At 38.2% G+C, this 21,368-nt stretch overlaps 2 protein-coding genes across 3 annotated transcripts in view; one reads left to right on the forward strand and one right to left on the reverse strand.

Annotated features, from left to right (window-relative positions):
* Positions 1-11,866, forward strand: part of LOC143714479 (uncharacterized) — a 43,587-nt gene extending 31,721 nt beyond the window's left edge. The window contains exons 2-10 of the mRNA XM_077205704.1: positions 5,802-5,890; positions 6,960-7,091; positions 8,555-8,689; positions 8,791-8,821; positions 10,906-10,932; positions 11,026-11,064; positions 11,154-11,235; positions 11,372-11,425; positions 11,538-11,866. Coding sequence (XP_077061819.1) covers positions 5,802-5,890; positions 6,960-7,091; positions 8,555-8,689; positions 8,791-8,821; positions 10,906-10,932; positions 11,026-11,064; positions 11,154-11,235; positions 11,372-11,425; positions 11,538-11,562 — 614 coding nt within the window. The 3' untranslated portion in view covers positions 11,563-11,866. The remainder of the gene's footprint in view (positions 1-5,801; positions 5,891-6,959; positions 7,092-8,554; positions 8,690-8,790; positions 8,822-10,905; positions 10,933-11,025; positions 11,065-11,153; positions 11,236-11,371; positions 11,426-11,537) is intronic.
* Positions 11,867-13,753: 1,887 nt separating this feature from the next.
* LOC143714501 (L-asparaginase-like) lies at positions 13,754-20,487 on the reverse strand. Of its 2 annotated transcripts, XM_077205716.1 has the most exons (4): positions 19,645-20,487; positions 18,788-19,294; positions 18,240-18,338; positions 13,754-16,035 (listed from the first exon to the last, which is right to left on the reverse strand). In XM_077205716.1, the coding sequence occupies exons 2-4, from the start codon at positions 18,863-18,865 to the stop codon at positions 15,955-15,957; spliced, it is 258 nt and encodes an 85-aa protein (XP_077061831.1). In that variant the 5' UTR covers positions 18,866-19,294; positions 19,645-20,487; the 3' UTR covers positions 13,754-15,954. The 2 variants fall into 2 exon arrangements, with proteins under 2 accessions (XP_077061831.1, XP_077061832.1); XM_077205717.1 differs by lacking the exon at positions 19,645-20,487 and having other exon boundaries at positions 18,788-19,316.
* Positions 20,488-21,368: the final 881 nt, after the last annotated feature.

The following is a 21,368-nucleotide window of genomic DNA, read 5'->3' on the forward strand; positions in this document are numbered from 1 at the left end:
TCTTTCCAGTATTGTTTAAATGCTTATTCCAATAAAACCCGTGTCATGCAATAGTAATACTGTACATCACTGTGACATGTGAAGAGACTGATGGGGGGTTTCATGCAGATTTACTGAATCTGAACTGTGAGCAGAGCTGGTATTCAGAGGTGACACTCTACAAAATTATTCACTCAGAAAAATTTCTGTATGTTTGATTTGATCAGGATGGGTGACTGTCAGCAGATCCATCGAATCCACCCAGACTGATGGATCCTGTAACTTCAGTCTCTTGATCTTCTTGTCACTTCTCAATGCGTGAATGAACTTCATCATGAGATTCAGTGTCATTCTAAAGGAGTCAGTCAACTCAATCTCTCTCAACATTTATACGTTTTCATATTTAAGCACAGAAATGATCATGTTCTTTTGATTTGAATGGGAATCATTAGAGCTGCAGGCCATCATAAAGAAATAAAACACACATAAATGATTTAAATGTAAAACCGCAATTCACAAGCGCGTATTGAACCGTGGATGTCGTACCGAACGGTTCAATATTATATTGAGAATTGTGGCATCCCTAGTACTTATAAGACATGACCTGAACGAACCATCAATCTTTAATGTAACCCTTCTGTCGTTTCTTAGGCGGATTATTCAATTTATATCAAAGCACCAGTTCAGTTAAGAGTCAGTGTAAAAGGGGGTTTCCCGGGTTGTTTGGCCGGTGGTCTCCTCGTGTCTGGATTGATGTCTTGGGCGGCCAATCACGTGCTGTGTTGGCGGATGGAGGGAAAGTCTTTGAAGTTGGAACCAGGTTTTGCAGTCGAATCGTTTTACCGAAACTTTGCAGCAAAACTTAAAGGAACACTCCACTTTTTTTTTGGAAATAGGCTCATTTTCCAACACCCCTAGAGTTAAACAGTTGAGTTTTACCGTTTTTGAATCCATTCAGCCGATCTCCGGGTCTGGCGGTAGCACTTTTAGCATAGCTTAGCATAGATCATTGAATCTGATTAGACCGTTAGCATCTCTCTCAAAAAAATGACCAAAGAGTTTCAATATTTTCTTATTTAAAACTTGCCTCTTCTGTAGTTACATCGTGTACTAAGACCGACGGGAAAAAAAAAAGTTGCGATTTTCTAGGACAATATGGCTAGGAACTATACTCTCATTCCTGCGTAATAATCAAGGAACTTTGCTGCAGTACGATGTGTGCATCAGGCGCAATGATAAACGCAACGCCTGAAACTTAGGCCTCGTTTACACTGTCAGTGAAATGTGACCCAATTTCGATTTTTTACTCATATGCGACACAGATCGGATGTGTTCTATGAGAGTGTAAACAGGCAAGCATTCGGATATTTCGAGATCGGTTTCAGGCCTCGTTCATATGTGGAAATAAATCAGATATAAATCAGATATGTGCCAATGCGACTGTCATGTAAACAGGCAGATCGGATTTTCTGAGGCGTTTTTCGGACCCACTGCTCCTCATTAAAGCCCGCCACGATCTCATGAAAGTGCGTTTATTGCACAAATCTTTTTTCACGTGCCATTTATGCCAAAAATAGTTTTTGCGTGCATGATACGCACTTTATGGCGTTTAATATGCACGCTTACAGTGCGTATCATATGCAAGCAAAAACTATTTTTGGTGTATAAATGGCACGAGAAATAAAATTCGTGCTATAGACACTCACTTTCATGAGATCGTGTTGTATTTTCCCACCAGTCCTGAGATCTCGCTGCGCGTTCGTCCATCTGTGCAAGAAGACCCCTCTAAGCATGCACAATGTTTCAGATCTATGTCAAGTGTAAACACATGACTCGGATATGGGTCACAATTTAAAGAACGTGTAAACGGACGGTCAAAAAAATCGAATATAGGCAACAAATCAGAATTGGGCATCAAGACCTGCAGTGTAAACGAGGGCTTAGTGCCGGTCACGTTGGAAGTTATATAGCCGGGGACTATTTTCAGGCGCTGCGTAATATCATTGCGCCTGCTCACCCATGGTACTGCAGCAAAGTTCCTTGAATCAGTTTAGACATGATTCCTATTATAAGAATACAAAACATTTTACAAAGATTTCAATCAAGCCATCTTCATAATTGTGAACATACGATCGCACTGATAGGAAACAAGACACACTTTCATTCAAACATCTAATAGTTATAACAATTACATGACTTATACGTGATCTAAGCATAATAGACACATAATATAGGTTGTAGACACAATATAAAATGATGTAGTTGAACGATGTTTGATTATAAGTTCGTCAAGAATTGTTTTGGGATGATTTTATGTATTTTGATATGTGAAGTCTCAGTCTCTGTGGTTTTATGATATTTCAACCCTGGGGTCATTCAGAGGTCCTCAAGAAGATGGGGGTCTGTTTTATATCTGTTGTGGGTTCAAACAACCTCTGCCGTTATCTTGGTGGGTCCCATCCTGTGCAATCTCTTAACCAACCAGTCTTTTCCACGCTATCTAACTTTGACAACGTTCTTCCTTTAGTTGGGCTCATCTCTTTGAAGCTTGCATGGCCATAAAGTTCTTACTGGGGGTTTTCGTTGGTTAGCGTACTGGCTGGAGCCTGGACTTTATGGTTCTGGATTGGTGATTTGGGGTCTGAGATGTTGAGTTTTGAGTGAAATTATGCTTGAACGAATCACCTGGAATATTCATTTGTGTTTGGTTCGACCCCAAATCCTACACTCATACAGTAATGAATCCTTCATGAACACTATAAATGCTACTCTGATGCTTCCTTCATTTCAGATTATACGTGAGGTGATATCATATTCATAGGTGAGAGAGACACTTCAACTCTCTTTATATATCGCCTCATACACGACTTTCTTTCCTCTGTCAAACACAAAACCTCAGTGATTTTGGTCCATGAACGTAAAGTCATATAGGTTTGGAGTGACATGAAGGAGAGTAAATGATGACTGAGTTTAATTTCTGATACACTTCAAATACATTCATTTCTATTAGAATATAGACATTATTACACTTTCATAAAAGTAGACACACACATCTGTTGAATTGAATATTGTGTTTTCATGATGATTCTGAAGAGTGAATTGAGTGAACACACCCGACCATTCAACCGCTATTTGTAAGAGCATTCGTTCAGGTTATGAAACGTGTCCTTTTTTACCACAAGAGAATGTGAGTCAGATATGAATTCATGATTTAGATTTCCTCCACCCAGAAAAACCACAATACATTGATGTGAAACCTTTGAGAGACGCACATGAGTCAAGGTTTTTTGTTGTTTTTTAACTACTGAGGCGTTTCACTTCAAGAAGTCTGGTGGGTTCTTACTCCTTCTGAGACTTTAAGTACGGCATGGCCGTAACCCCCGCCGTACATAACAGAAATAAATAAATATAGCTTGCTGCTCTTGCTGTTGAAGTCACTCTGAACTCTATATAACTAACCAATATAACATAACAGAAACACAATTCAATAACTAAACAGACGCAAACATTGAGATTTAGCAGAAACATGAACATAAAGCAACATCATGTGAATACATGAACACAAATCAATCCCTACTTCTATGTAAATCATCCTTAAATAATGAATATCAACCAAACATAATAAATTCACTTCCTTAACATGAGAAATCAACTTGGTTGGTTCATATAATAGACGCACACATCAAATGTGAATAAAACATCGAGTCCGTTTGCTACACTCACTATTTTCTATATCTACACTAATCAACGCAGACACACATTTACATTTACAATGGGCCTTTTTAACAACTACAGTAAATTGAACTTTAAAGAAGGTTTATGATGGTGTTTCCATGAAAAGAGAGAAATGGCATGAATCTGTCCTGATGCAGCTGAAAGTATTTAATCTTTTGTGGTTGAAGTAAAATATGAAGATATATATTTAAAAGCTAGTGTGTTTTTTTCAGACACTTAAAGATAGTTTTCTTAATATTTCTTAATACCTGACTTAAGTTTAGCAAATGCATTTGTCTAAAGAAGCTCACAATTGTGTGTGTGTGTGTGTTATTCCCTACGTTACAGGGACCAAATGTCCCCACAAGTATAGTAATATCAGTAAATTTTGACCTTGTGGGGTCATTTTTTGGTCTCCATGAGGAAACAATCTTATAAATCATACAGAATGATGTTTTTGAGAATGTAAAACTGCAAAAAAGTTGTGTATGATGGGCAGGTTTAGGGGTCGGGTTAGTGTAAGAGAGAATATACAGTTTGTACAGTATAAACACCATTATGCCTATGAGAGTCCCGTAATGATAATAACTGTGTGTGTGTACATGCATTGGATTGGGTGTTAGATGAGTGGTGTGCTTGTGGAAAGTTTCTCTGTGGTCTATACGTACATGCATCAGCCGCTTCCTTTTGTCTCATTTTAAACCTCTCCTGGTTTTCTGTATGTGGTTTCCTTTGCTGTCGTCAATTACACACTCAATGCAGACTGTGAGCAGGGCTGGTTCTCAGAGGTGACACACACACACACACACACACACACACACACACACACACACACATACACACACACACACACACACACACACACACACAAACACACACATGTCTGGTCCACTATCTTTGTGGGGACTAACCCTAATCCATTGGCTAGTCCTCACAATGTAGGTGATTTCACATTTTACTATCCTTGTGGGGTCCTCACAATGTAATATAAACATGAGTGCACACACACACACACACACACACACACACACACACACACACACACACACACACACACACACACACACACACACACACTGACTGCGAGCAGAGCTGGTTCTCAGAGTTGAATCACACACACACACACACACAAACACACACACACACATTTGATTTCTTTATTTGAATCCGCCAATCAAATTTCTTACAGAAAGGGTTCAAATATTCTCAGAGATAACACAGCTTTGACATTCAAGGGTACATAAAACATCTCTTACGCCACACAGCAAGGCTGCCTATCACAGCAGATATAGAGCAAAATTTTGCCAGCTGTTTAGACTTTCCTTTTGGTAGCCCTGCCAGTCTTAGTCCACTAATAGCCGATGTCCCAGGCTGCCAAATATCAATGCCACAAGCTTACATGCATAGCCTAGGTCACTAATCTTTGCAAAGAGGGGTTGGTATTTAGTCATTTTTTCAGAAAAGGCTATGTCCATGAATGGACATATGGTATCCATGATGGTGTTTCCATGAAAAGAGAGAAATGGCATGAATCTGTCCTGATGCAGCTGAAAGTATTTAATCTTTTGTGGTTGAAGTAAAATATGAAGATATATATTTAAAAGTTAGTGTGTTTTTTTCAGACACTTAAAGATAGTTTTCTTAATATTTCTTAATACCTGACTTAAGTTTAGCAAATACATTTGTCTAAAGAAGCTCACAATTGTGTGTGTGTGTGTGTGTGTGTGTGTTATTCCCTACGTTACAGGGACCAAATGTCCCCACAAGTATAGTAATATCAGTAAATTTTGACCTTGTGGGGTCATTTTATAGGTCTCCATGAGGAAACAATCTTATAAATCATACAGAATGATGTTTTTGGGAATGTAAAACTGCAAAAAAAAGTTGTGTATGATGGGCAGGTTAGGGGTCGGGTTAGTGTAAGAGAGAATATACAGTTTGTACAGTATAAACACCATTATGCCTATGGAGAGTCCCGTAATGATAATAACTGTGTGTGTGTACATGCATTGGTTTGGGTGTTAGATGAGTGGTGTGCTTGTGGAAAGTTTCTCTGTGGTCTATACCTACATGCATCAGCCGCTTCCTTTTGTCTTATTTCACCACAGTCTCTCATGTGAAGCGCTTCAAATACACAGCTGCACAAGTTCTGGAGGAGTTTTATCTTCAGGCTATCTTACCCAAGGACCCGCTTCAGGTGAGAAATACAGTTCTTATGATTGGGAAATGCTTAAAATGTAAAATATTTGAAAAAACAATGTGTCTGAATTAAATTGGTGAGTCTTTGACTGATGCTTGTTATTGAACTCTGATCAAATCTAGAATTTCTGTTTTTGAATGTGTGTGTAAGCTATCTGTCAAATGTCATAATGTTCTGAAACGATGTGAAAGCTTTATCTAAGAAACAGACCTGAATAACTGTCGATATTTGAAAGACATGAAGAAATTACAGAAGATGAGGTTCTGCTTTCTATCACAGATCAATAACATCCACAAATGTTTTTTAAATCCGTTTCAGTTCCACTTTATTTCGATAGTCCACTTTAGACATTCTACTAACTATAAGTAACTTTGCAACTACATGTCAACTAGCTCTCATTAGAGTATTAGTAAAATGTACTGCATTGGTAAATGGACTGCATTTTATATAGCGCTTTCACAGACCCAATGGTCACCAAAGCGCTTTACAATTTGCCTCACATTCACCCATTCACTGACTGATTCATACACCGACAGTGGTGTCTGCCGTGCAAGGTGTCATCCAGCTCGTCGGGAGCAGCTGGGGTTAGGTGTCTTAGTAGACTGTGGTAAACTGTCAGTAGACTCTTAGGTTATGGTTAGGTATTAGGGTTCGGGTTAGGAGAATAAGTTGACTTGTAGTTGCAGAGTTACTTATAGTCAGTGGGGAGCAGTTGGGGGAGCAACACAATAAAGTGTTAGCAGATATTAAGCAGACAGTCTACTAATACTCTAATGAGAGTTAGTTGACATGTAGCTGCAAAGTTACTTATAGTAGAATGTCTAAAGTGGACTATTGAGATAAAGTGTAACCCTTGTTTAATACAGCATGAACTTCACACAGTTATTGAACTGAGTGGAACTGAATCAACGCTGAACTGAACTGGGATTGCCTCATTTATGAGCTGCGTCTGAACACTGATTCTGTTATTTCCTCTTTAATACTGTGAACGAATTATAGACTTGAAACTTGACACGTGTGTTGTTTTTGCAGATTAAAACCACAAAGTTTCCCTGTTCTCTTTCAGCACCTAATCATGAATAACATCACAGTGACACGTGGAGACATTCATACCTCTCTGGGTTTTCTGTATGTGGTTTCCTTTAATGCCGTCAATTACACACTCAATGCAGACTGTGAGCAGAGCTGGTTCTCAGAGGTGACACACACACACACACACACACACACACACACACACACACACACACACACACACACACACACACACACATGTACACACACACATGTACACACACACACACACACACACACACACACACACACACACACACACACACACACACACACACACACACACACACACACACACACACACACACACACACACACACACACACAACACACTCTCAAACAGGCGCACACATCTTTGCGGAGACTCTCCATAGGCGTATACAGTATATAGGCGTATATAGGTTTTTATACTGTACAAACTGTATAGTCTGTCCCCTTACACTGCCCCTATCCCTAAACCTACCCATCACACACAACTTTCTGCATTTTTACATTTTCGAAAAACATTACTTAGTATGATTTATACGCTGTTTTCCTCATGGGGACCGCTGGCTGGTCCCCACAATGTAGGTGATTTCAGGTTTTACTATACTTGTGGGGACATTTGGTACTCACAATGTAATATAAACATGAACACACACACACACACACACACACACACACACACACACACACACACACACACACACACACACACACACACACACACACACACACACACACACACACACACACACACACACAGTGAGCAGTGCTGGTTCTCAAACTTTAACTGCCTAAATAATGATAGAAGTTTATTGCCATGTCAATCAAGGTTGTTAAGGCCCGTTATTATCTCCTCAAAACAGAATAATGATGATAAAATAAAATAAATAATTTTCCCAGGAAAATGGATCAAAACTGGGTAAATAAATACAACAGAGAATGAGCAAATATGACCAAAATCATCAGGTAGAAACTGTCAAAACGGCAATCAAATTATCCCATATGCATTCAATATGAAAAAAACATATGCATTCAATGTCAACACTAAAAATAAACAAATTTAAGTGCACAAAGTTCCCAATATATATGTGATTGGAATAAGCAGCGTAAAGCAGGCATACACGCATTCATGCACACACCATGACAGCCAAAAAAAGTGTCATTCATTGATACATGCGTTACGTTACTGTAACATTTAAAACCAGACTAAAACATTCACTAAGACATTTGCAAAAAAGGGCTAAAAGAATTGCAGCAAATGCAATCCCTCCTGCTCCTCTCTCTGACTGGAGCGTTTCATTTAGCAATCAATGCGTATCCCACTGGTCACAAACACACTGAACTTCATTTAGCAATCAATGCGTATCCCACTGGTCACACACACACACTGAACACCATACAAGACACTGTGTCTTTCAACAGCTTCAACAGAACGATTGTTATCATTTTAGCAGCACAAATCAATCAAAGGACTGTTACCCAGCTAAGAGTTTCAGATACTCACTTCTATAACATTTCTGCAAATAAACATCTGTTAGTGAGTGTTACCTCAGTTTCGTTATCTTCTGTTACTGACAGTTTGATTGTCTTGTTTGATTTGATCAGTATGGACTTAAGATCGCAGATCCATCAACTCCTGAAACACTGATGGATCCTGTTATTTCAGTCTCATCGGATCGTCTCGTCACGTCTCGCTGTGTGAATCTGAATCACGAGATCATCTGCGATTCTGCGAAATCGGTAAAATGATTTAGATTTTCTCTCAACACTTTTATATTCTCAGAACACATAGAACTGATGATTACATTATAAATGATGATTTAATGAATCTTTTATTTCAGCTTCATTATAGTCATGTGAGCATGTTCAGAGGTGAGAGAAACGTTTCAACTATAAGCATGAACAGAGAATATTAAGAGATTCAGATCAAACTCTGTGTTGAACTGAATCTTCTGTGCTTCAAGTTAAATTTGAATCGCTCTGTGTTTATATGGACACATCGGCTCAGTGTTAAAAGATGTCTGTGTGTCTACATTTTTCCCCCACAATTGATTTAAATAAAATCAAAATGTCTGATCTACGGTAAGAAAATATTATTGGTGAAAATAGTTTTTTTAGTGGTGAAATTTATGAATCATTCTACTTTATGATGATGAACACCCTATCACCTGATCATCTTTTGTTTCTGGCTTTCTTTGTAACAAATTTTCTGTTTAAATTTTTCGGAGTCAAACTATCCAACTAAATGAAACACTGATCATCATAATGGTGACCAATATTTTATAAATATTTTATCTAAAACTCTGTTAATTATCAATAAAAACTTCTGCGTATGAAATACAGAAATAAAGTCAATCTGGTTTGTAATAAGAGAGATTTTATTCTCTAATGCTGAGGTCACACACTGAATGATTTACAATAGGAAGAAACGCTGACAACTCCGTCTGGTTTGCAAACTACATTTCACAACCAAACACACGCGATAACACAAGATCACAAGTGAGATCGGAGTTCTAGCGCAAGACTGGAATTGATATAAAAAAGTAGCCGACAAATATCCTGCGATCCAAATTGTCGGTGCGTTGATTTGCAACAAAAAGGAGATAGAGAAACTTTCCTCTATTTCTTGGGTCCATATAGACAGAGAAGGAGCCTTTGCTTGTGATATTCTGGTCTATAACTCCTCCCCGAAGTTATGTTGCTGCCCTGTATCTTGCTCTCTCATTGGCTGTAGGTCATCGCCGATGTAGCTTTCAGTCAGAACACATTCACACCGCAGGATTTTGAATCGCAGACAGCTCCAGATATTTAGCATGCCAAATATCTCACAGGCATCAGCAACACATTGTTGATTCTCTCAGATCGTGTCCTTGATAATGCACACTGTGTGATTGTCACTCGTGTGAACGAGCAAGGATTTCGGGCATTTGTCTGCAATTTTGCTGGCGAAAATCTGTTGGCGAGTGAATATCGGGGCTAAAATTGTGCAGTGTGAACTCGGCATAAGGCTGTGGCCAGAAGTCAGTTGTAGTTCTTGTGTTCATTCTTGAAAAACGAAGACAATTTGATGGTCATCGTAGGAGAAGTCACTGCAGGACTGTGAGTCAAATCTTCTGACACTGACAGAATTTCATCTGAGATAAACTTTGATTGCAACGGTCATGAATGGGCTGTCGTGAACATGTCAAACTAAGGTTCGAAGACTTCAGATTTTAGCCTAGGTTCAGAGGATTATTTTAGGATTCGCTAAATTTTTCTCAGATGGCCAAATCACGGCCAAAATCGCACAGTGTGAACCCAGCTTTACACACCCTGCTTATGCTGAAAACATAGAGCAAGGTTTAAGGATAGTTCACTCCAAAATGAAAAATAGCCCATGATGATGTACTGTAAATGACATTCTTCTTTCAGACGAATACAATCAGAGTTATATTAAAAAAATGTCCTTCCAAGCTGATAATGGGATAATGCAACCAACAGTTTGAAGCTCAAAAAAGTGCATCTATCCATCATAAAAGTGCATCTATCCATCATAAAAGTGCATCTATCCATCATAAAAGTGCTCCACACGGCTCCGGGGGTTAATAAAGGTCTTCTGAAGTGATGAGTTTGTGTAAAAGAAATGTCATATTTAACACTTTACAACTTACGCAACTTATGACGTCAGAAGTAGTGTAGTGCGTGATAGAGTAGCATCAATATCAGCTGTATACGTCGCATTACTCGCATTAGTTGCGCTTTAGAAGCTTCAATCTGATGGTTGCAATTCACTGCCATTATAAAGCTCTGAAGCGTCAGGGTGATTATTAATGTAACTCTGATTGTATTCGTCTGAAAGAAGAAAGTCATACACACCTAGGGTGACTTGAGAGTAAATCATGGACTAATTTTAATTTTAATTCAGAGAGCTTTTATTTTAACTCTGTAATTCTGATGACTGTGAATGTGCTTTTCAGTGATGAATGAAACTGCAGCGACTCCAGGTGAGTTTCAGCTGATAAATGTGTGTCTGATATTTTTTCGGATACATTTTCTGTCATATTGTCTGATATTTGTGATCGTTGTGTGTTTCAAAGATGTTTCGAATGAAGTGACTCCGTCTCTCCAGCTCTCGGGTAAAACATCAAGAGCTTTAAATCCAAAGTCTAATATTGATTTATCATTCTTACACATCAGCTGATTTGATATTTCATCACTTGAATAGATCAGTTTTGGTGGCTGTTTGCTCTCTTCATCGTCATCTTCTTCATCTTCATCAGTTTTATGCTGTGTAAAAGGATCTTCAGGTGAGTCCAGAAGCTTGAATTGTGTCAGAAAGAGTCATGAAAACTGAAACTCAAATATGTGCTAGTAACGAACACAATAATGAACACAACTAAGATGAATATAGAAATAAATGAATAAGTGTCATTCTGTGTTCAGATGTTTTCCAAAGGCAGCACCGTCTGTCTGTCAGCGCAATGATTCAGAAAACAAGTGAGTGAATCAAACTGAGACTGAATCACATATAAGGGCTGTTGATGTTTTAATGTACAGAGGAAGCAGAGATTTATGAATATTAATGTTTAAATTAATCTAATTCTCACAGGATCTTGAATCTGGTGACCAAATAAAGGTCAGATCTGATGCTCCTGATTCATTGAATCTGATCAGTTCAGCGGCTCAGTGTCCAGAGGATGATCATGAATCAACATGATTCTCAGCTCATTTTGTTATTGACTCAAACTCGGGGCCGAAGTGTTTCTGTCGTCTACATCTGTTACAGTATAAACACAAACTCAAGAATACCAGGCATTTTCAGTCCTAAACTCGCTTTTCTGCACTCAATTGTAAAAAAAAAAAAAAACTGATGCCAGGTTCTTCATTGTTAGTGTTTGAAATTTCAGCAGCCTACGTTATAAAAAAAAAAAAAAAAAATATATATATATATATATATATATATATATATATTATAATACAACTCTGCATGACAAAAGTTTCTATTTTTTTTATAAGATATAAAATATCTTCTTATTTTATGAAAAGCTATGCATTTTTACTTGTTTTTCTACTTGCCAGTGATAATTCCACAGGAAAACTGCTGTTACTGAATCACACTGAGCTGTTAATGACTCTTTTACTGAATCTGTGTTCGTTTAGATCTAGAACAGAACTATAGAGGTAAATAACTAGTTAAATCTGTGATCAATTCAATTAATAAAAAACATTTTACTGTTCTGGCTCTTCCTATTTTAGTGTTTTTGCTCCCCTACTGTTCGTTTTTAGCCTGGTTAAAACCAGACCATTCTCAGTTGTAACTGAGTTAGGGTCTGGCAAAGTGTCATAGACAAATCATTTCCAGAGGGGCGTCACCAACGGACGTCGCGGATAGACCTAAACCCAATCAGAGCGATGAAGGAGATGACGTATGCGGCGGAGAAACATCTCCGAGTGTTGTTCTTTGCTCGGGTTTTAACTAAAAGGAAACGTTCAAATCGTTTAAAACAGACGCGATAGCTGATTCGAACGAGTGATGTTCGACGGCGGCATCCATCTTTGTAATGTAGGCTACAAAATCTGCTTCAAAATCCCAGCGCTGTCGTCATCGTGTAAAGCCCGCCCCAACGTTTCTGATTGGTGCCTCGATTTCGGCGGATTGGAAATGGGCTTGAATGAGCTCTTTGCCAGACTAACTTTCAGAGCAAATCTAAATTTGCCGGAAGTTGTCTGGGTTTTCCCAGGCTAGGTCGTTTTATATTCTACATCTTAAATTATATCATTCAGTGTCCGGGGATTAGTTCTGTGCACATATTAGCGCATTTTTATTGTGTCATTCCATCAGATTAAGCGCACTCAACGACCCAGACCCAGATAGCACAAGTCTATTTGATGTGATATTTACATCTGGAAGACGTATTTTTAAGAGTGTTTGCTCATCTGCAATACGTCCATAGGACGTTTCCTGTCAGATGTCAAATAGACGTTTAGAAGATGTCTTTAAGATGTAATGATTTAGAATGCATGTTAAACTGACATCTTCTAAACGTCTATTTGATATCTGACAGGAAACGTCCTATAGACGTATTGCAGATGAGCAAACACTCTTAAAAATACGTCTTCCAGATGTAAACATCACATCAAATAGACTTGTGCTATCTGAGTTAAGAGTGTTTGCTCATCTGCAATACGTAGGACGTTTCCTGTCAGATGTCAAATAGACGTTTAGAAGATGTCAGTTTAACATGCATTCTAAATCATTACATCTTAAAGACATCTTCTAAACGTCTATTTGACATCTGACAGGAAACGTCCTATAGACGTATTGCAGATGAGCAAACACCCTTAAAAATACGTCTTCCAGATGTAAACATCACATCAAATAGACATGTGCTTTCTGGGATACTATTGTAAAATTCATAGTTCCCAGATAGCACAAGTCTATTTGATGTGATATTTACATCTGGAAGACGTATTTTTAAGAGTGTTTGCTCATCTGCAATACGTCCATAGGACGTTTCCTGTCAGATGTCAAATAGACGTTTAGAAGATGTCAGTTTAACATGCATTCTAAATCATTACATCTTAAAGACATCTTTTAAACGTCTATTTGACATCTGACAGGAAACGTCCTATAGACGTATTGCAGATGAGCAAACACTCTTAAAAATACGTCTTCCAGATGTAAATATCACATCAAATAGACTTGTGCTATCTGGGTTCTGTTGATATGATATCTGTGTACAGCTAAAGATCTTAAGCAATTATCTCTCAATACATTATGTAAACATCTCATGTCAAACATAACTGGACTCAACATACACAATGTAACAGTTTAATTATGTATTCTTTTTATTTTTTTTTCTCACAGTTTTACACATTTTACTCAGTAAATCACCGTAATCACTATAACGACGACTTCCTGTTGTGAAGACTTTTATTGAGTAGAAGTGTTTAGCTTACTGGGTACGAAGCCACTCAAGCCAGTACATTTCACATTTTATGACATTTCAGAGTACTTTATTGGCATGATGGATTTATTGTCAGTCTTGATGCTGCTGATGGTTGAGTGTCTGGTAGATGGCGCCAAATCTCCATTTAAACTGATGAAGCGAAACAGCTAAAGTCTTTTTATTCATTTTTTTTTAAATGCTTTATTTAGTGACAAATCACACACATACAGAAAAACAACAGCAAAAAATTCAATAAGAACAATTTTGTCTTTCATTCATACAGACTCAGAGGCTTCATCAGTCTGATCAAAATCAAAATTGATCTTATTAAAATTAGATTGGTCTGACTTTTGTTTTTTAATGTTATGCTATAATTATGCTATAAGACACACCTGCACTTACAAAAACAGCAGACGGAGTAAAAATGAAGTTTCACTCTCTGTCAGTAGGTGGCGGCGGTGGCGCTTATGGAACAAAAGCAAAATAACGTTTCCTTGGTTACCGTTACCGCTGTACACAAAGCAGCTGCGCTAATAAACTACTTTATACGGAGGCAAGAGCAGAAGGAGACGGTTCCGCTTCAGTGATACACTCATATAAACCCCTCAATATATATATATATATTTTTTTTTTCCTACATTTCTCAAACAGTGATCTTTCTGTGTCTGGATCAGTTTATCTCTGTTTGTGTTCTTCTTTTTGGTCCGTCTTCATCATATCATATCATATCATATCTCTGGCCTGTGTTAACGTCCTGTTTATAGATTTTGTTATATGTGCAAACGAATTACATTTCGGGGAATGATTGCAAAGCAGTTTGTGTGCAAGTATTGAATAGAGATTGGCAAAAAAAAAAAAAAAAAAAGAATCGTTGACTCTTTTTATTTATTTATTTTTATTTATTATTATTTTTGTATATAATCATTATATACCATAATATATTTTAGAATGAGCTCATCCCCAAAATGGCTTAAATATCAGAGATGAAGGAAGTGAAGTTATATTGTCTCTTCACCATGTGGGTTGATCACATCCTGAGCAAATGGTAATCATAATTGTAGATAAATCATCAATTAACATACAGACCACAGCTGTTACAACAAGAGCAACTTCATTTACATTAAGAGTGGTAAACTGTGACAGGATAAAATGTTTAAGATTTGGGTGTTCTGGGTTCATTCTGACGCCCGTGAACCTAATGTGCTTTGGTACTTTGCCACTGCTATGCTGTAATAAACGTCCACATCATGTTTTCTTACAATGCCGAGCCCTCAGTGATCACAGAGCTTTGTCTTGTCTTTGCTGCAGAATATGTAAATGCATTTGTCCTGCTTCTGTGTGATCACAGACGACACGCTACCAGACTTTCAGTGCTACCCCGTCCCACTCAGCAATATATAATATATATAACCACTCTGCGATATGGTAAATGGACTGCATTTATATAGCGCTTTCACAGACCCAATGGCCACCAAAGGGCTTTACATATTGCCTCACATTCACCCATTCAGTCACCGCCGGCGGTGTCAGCCATGCAAGGCGCCATCCAGCTCGTCGGGAGCAGCTGGGGTTAGGTGTCTTGCTCATGGACACCTCGACACTTGGTCAGGTGGAACCGGGGATTGAACCACCAACCTTCCGGTTTGTAGACAACCTACATGAACCACTGAGCCACTGCTGATATGTAATATATACTATATAACCACTCTGAAAAATAAAGGCCAGTCAAATAAAAGCCTCTATCAGGTCTTCTCCTGGTATAAATATGCCGGCGCCGTCAGTGGTGTGGAGTCTAACAACTCCAGACGGTTTATGAAATGTAACCGAATACACGGTTACTATTCATCAGAAATTCACCTCTTGCCCAGCCCGTATTTTCATGAAGAAATGTCCGCGCGGTTTTCTCTGAGCCACAGTCAGACTTTCCACCATCGCTTCATCCCACTCGCTCTCTGTGGTCAACAGGTCACCATCAATAATTTTTACACATGGTGGAGCATAATCACTGCTACTGAAGATTGGTAAATAGAGGTAAATAATCATGCGATTGCTCTCTCCTTAGACTGGTGTCCGAGTCTAAGCCTGGCTCCAGGTGATCGTGAAAGGCTTTTCGATGGTGTGAGATTGTGATGTTACATCAAACTGCAACTCCTGAACCTGAGGGAGAGGAAGAGACAGAGTTTGTGATCCAGTTTTTGTCCGTCTTTAATCCAGTTATCAGACAGGATTAAAGCTAAACTACCCAACAACCACAATATGTCAATGTGATGTCAGCGTGATGTGACTCCAAATAATCCAACGTCAGTCAGACGTCATATTTTGTCTGAAAATGAAAGTCGGGTTGACGTCTAAATCCAATGTGTGTTTGACGTAAATCTCTAACGTCACACAGACGTTAATGTTGGTTGGAGTAAGCACCGGACTGCAAAACCAGCTTCACTTATTACTAACCAGATTGAAGTTATTTCTGTCAGACATCTACAGAAGTTCCTATTAAGAATTAACTGTTTTTGTTGTTGATGTTTTATTAAAAATAATATTTAGTTTTTTAGTCAGTAGGTTTAATATTGTTTTTACCTCAGCGTTGTATGTGAATGGCAGATCGACGTCGGGCTGTCCAGTCACGCTCAGTGTAACACGAGTGACGGGCGCTGTTACACCCCACACCTTCACCAGACCCAGAGTCAACCTGTCGGCCTCGGCCAGACCGTCTGTGGGAACCACGCTGGTCAGAACACCCTATACATATAAACACACCGATGTTACACACACATATAAACACACAGATGTAACATACATATAAACACACAGATGTTACACACACATATAAACACACAGATGTAACATACATATAAACACACAGATGTTACATATATATAAACACACAGATGACACTCACATATAAACACACCGATGTTACACACTTATAAACACACCAATGTTACACACACATAAACACACAGATGTTACACACATATAAACACAGATGTTACACACATATAAACACGCAGCTCTTACACATATAAACACACAGATGTTACACACATATAAACACACAGATGTTACACACATATAAACACACAGATGTTACACACATATAAACACACAGATGTTACACACATATAAACACACAGATGTTACACACATATAAACACACAGATGTTACACACATATAAACACACAGATGTTACTCACATATAAACACAGATGTTACACACATATAAACACACAGATGTTACTCACATATAAACACACAGATGTTACACACATATAAACACACATGACAGCTGTTACACATAAACACACAGGACAGCTGTTACACACAAACACACACATATGTTACACACATATAAACACACAGCTGTTACACACACATATAAACACAGATGTTACACACATATAAACACACAGATGTTACACACATAAATACACCCTGATGTTACACACATATAAACACACAGATGTTACACATAAACACCCCGATGTTACACATATAAACACCCCGATGTTACACACATATAAACACACAGATGTTACACACATAAAAACACACCGATGCTACACATATAAACACACAGATGTTACACACATATAAACACACAGGTGTTACACACATATAAACACACCGATGTTACACACATTTAAACACACAGCTGTTACACTGTTACATATAAACACACAACTGTTACACACATATAAACACAGCTGTTACACACAGCTGTTAAACACATATAAACTCACAGCTGTTACACACATAAACACACAGGATGGCTGTTACACATAAACACACACACACACACACACATAGCAAAAACAAATAAATTATTCAGCTGAATGGTCTTACTATTTTCTTTATTTGCTTTTATTTGTGCTGTTATGATTATTAATAGCCTGTTGTTGGATGTTTAAAGTTGATCTCTTTATCTGAATATTTTACTTATTGTCCCCATTGTTGAGATTCATATGCTGATTGTTGATGTCTAAGTTATGCTGTAATACTTTTGTATGTTCATCACTCATCGCTCAAATCATTCATAACTGATTGCTGTAATATGTAGTATAACACACTTTCTATATGGAATTTGACTTCATGAGTTCAGAGAGTCAGGTTTATTTTATAATTATTATCATAATAATGTCATCATTAGTATATATATAGCCTTTTATTTATTTCTCTTAGCTTTTCTCTTACATATTTCTCTTGGATTTTCTCTCAGCTACATATCATCTAATTACTATTGTCAGCAAAATCCCCAGAAAAATTGGAATTTAAATTTTTTTGTATCAATAATCGCACACCCCTTTTAGTTTAAAGTGCAAAATAAAGTTAAGAAAATAAACAGAGAAAGAGATTACATTACCTTTTTACGGCTAATACTGAGGTTCTTGGCGATGACCTGTACACAGCAACTGTCGGCCAGGTCAGAGGTCATCTCACCACGCAGATTACGCATCAGCATCTTATGAACATACAACGTTTAATTAAGTGATTTAAAACAAGTCATAATTATTATCTAATTATTAACATTTACAAATTAAATTATTACTAAAAGTAATATACTGATTTTTGTTATTTGAAAAACAGAAAAGAAAGATAGAAAGAAAATACTGTATTATATTAAATAGATCTCTTAAAATATCAACAACAACAACACAAATATATACATTATACAAACTAAAGTTAGTTCAGGTTGCAAAATGTTGTGTGATGCCCGCATTAATTAAATCATGTAATAAAAATAATACAAAACAAACTTTTTAGTGCTACCCAAACATGAATACAAGGAGTATGGCTAAGAACTTGGCATTTGTATTTTAAATGTGATATTCAAAAATATTTTTCCTGTCATTCAAAAGTTTGGCGTCAAATGTGGTATAAATGTATTTTTTAAGAGACTTTTTTCTATACCTTCCTCTTCTCTTCTGTACTGAGGTCTTGTTTTGCCAGCACATAGGAGAGTTTTGAAAGAGCAGCTTCTGCGGTCATATCACATCCAGCGACCACATCGGCTTTATCCAGAGCCTGAGAGGGAATATTAGATTACACGCTCCTGGAATACACTCACATAAGGCCTTTAAAGGGGTGGTTGATTATGATTTCACTTTTTTAACTTGAGTTAGTGTGTAATGTCGCTGTTTGAGCATAATCAACATCTGGAAAGATACGAGTTCAAAGAAAAGGGAGATGTTTGCTTTTAAAGAAATGGCCTTTTAAAGCTCCAGTCCGTAACTTTTTGGGGATAAAAATTATAGTACATAACCAGCCAGTGTTCAAAACTCTCTGCTTGCCGTAGCTCGATTCAAAACAGTAAGCTTGTAAGAATGTTTTTAAATCCAGTGGTACTGGTGGATTTCCGCGGGAAATTCGAGCATGTCTTTGCGTCGTTACGTCACATATGTACACACAAAGTCACATCTGTACACAGTCACATCTGTACACAGTCACATCTGTACACAGTCACATCTGTACACAGTGACATCTGTACACAGTCACATCTGTACACAGTCACATCTGTACACAGTCACATCTGTACACAGTCACATCTGTACACAGTCACATCTGTACACAGTCACATCTGTACACAGTCACATCTGTACACAGTCACATCTGTACACAGTCACATCTGTACACAGTCACATCTGTACACAGTCACATCTGTACACAGTCACATCTGTACACAGTCACATCTGTACACAGTCACATCTGTACACAGTCACATCTGTACACAGTCACATCTGTACACAGTCACATCTGTACACAGTCACATCTGTACATAAAGTCACATCTGTACACATAGTCACATCTGCACACATAAAGACACATATGTACACATAAAGAAGGTGTCGGCTAGTAGGCTATGAGTGTGAAAATGTTGGAGGTGGAGATGTATAGCCTTTTCTCACAGCACTTGATATAATTAAACTTATTAATTTGACGGCGGATCCAGAAAGGTTCAAATGACAATCACCAGTGATTTATGGACTTTGGAGTGGCTACAGAAAAAAAGAGACTGCAACCGGCCCATGCGAAAACAAGGATAATATCGGAAGGGCATTAGATCATGCAATGCTGATGTTGTTAACATGAACAATTTAGTATAATTTTGTATAAAAAGTATAATTTGCACTATTTGACGTGATGATAAGCGATCGTTAGATTTAATCAGCGCGATTTACTGCATTGCTTTGTTTCCCTTAGTTGGTCAGAACAAAAGTGGATGTTACTTGTTCAGATGACATTTTCCGGTGAAAATGCTTATGTTGGTCATACATCCAAAAAGTAGAATAAGCGGTGACTGACAGCACATTCCTCTAAAAACAGTGGATTCATCCGCGCTGTGCCATGCCGAGGCACAACCCACGTAAAGTGGATAATTCCATGAATAACTGCAATTGCAGATTTCGAACAGAGATGGCGACAAAGAGGGAAAACTATGGACTGCAGCTTTAAGGACCACAACAAACGGCTGGTAGGGACTACAACGATCTTCTTCACGGGTTAGTGACATCACAAACCCTAAAATTTACATAAACCCCGCCCCCAGGAATATTATTTATAAATGATCAAGACAGATTATGCTAATCAATGACTAGAAAATAACTACACATAAGCTACATAAATTCATCAACTAACCATTCAGAAATGTTGTCTACTTGCAGGGTGTGAACTACGGGGGAGCTAGAAGGAGCTTGGCTCCCCTTAATAAGACATGGGCTCCCCTGAAAACGTGATTCGTGAAATTTTGGGGGGGTCTCAAAAAATATTGACAATGTTTTATTTTGACATGCAATGTCAGTATTGTGTAATGTGATCATCGTGGATTATTATGTGTAAAATAACAAAAATATCGCATGACAGCGATTTAAACCTAATTCATTTCAATAAAGATAACTATACTTGCTATTCTTGTCATGAGCATCAAGGTGTGGTGGAGCTGTGGTGCAAATTCCACTCATGTTTAGTACATTAACTCAAAGATTCGTGGAAAAAATATAAACGTTGGAGGCCATTGATCTGCGCGCAAAGTCCTTGAAATCCATTCTGTGTTAAGGTAAGGCATGTTATTTCCAATTATGCATTGTGGCTGGGTTGGTATAGGTCTGCGTGACTCTCGATGTCTTAGGCCTAATTGAACGGAGGAATTATGGAAGTCCTTGTAAGTCCTCGTAAGCACGCACAAGTGCACGAACACCCCATCCCATGGGCTCTGCGCTTGGATCGGCAGGCTGTGCACAATTGGTTCATGCAGTTCCCACTGACCAGCCAATAGCATGTGTGTGACGATCAGCTGGATTACCCTCGAGTGCCACGAGAGGGCGCTCCCCTTCTGCACTGCCTTCCCTTGCACTGCTGATTCACGTCAGCCTCGACGAACCAGAGCTTCACGTCAGCCTCGACGAACCAGAGCTTCACGTCAGCCTCGAAGAACCAGAGCTTCACGTCAGCCTCGACGAACCAGAGCTTCACGTCAGCCTCGACGAGCCAGAGC

This window comes from Siphateles boraxobius, unplaced genomic scaffold (assembly GCF_051911475.1).
Source record: "Siphateles boraxobius isolate OS27281-9 unplaced genomic scaffold, OSU_SipBor_1 54, whole genome shotgun sequence".
Taxonomy (NCBI): domain Eukaryota; kingdom Metazoa; phylum Chordata; class Actinopteri; order Cypriniformes; family Leuciscidae; genus Siphateles; species Siphateles boraxobius.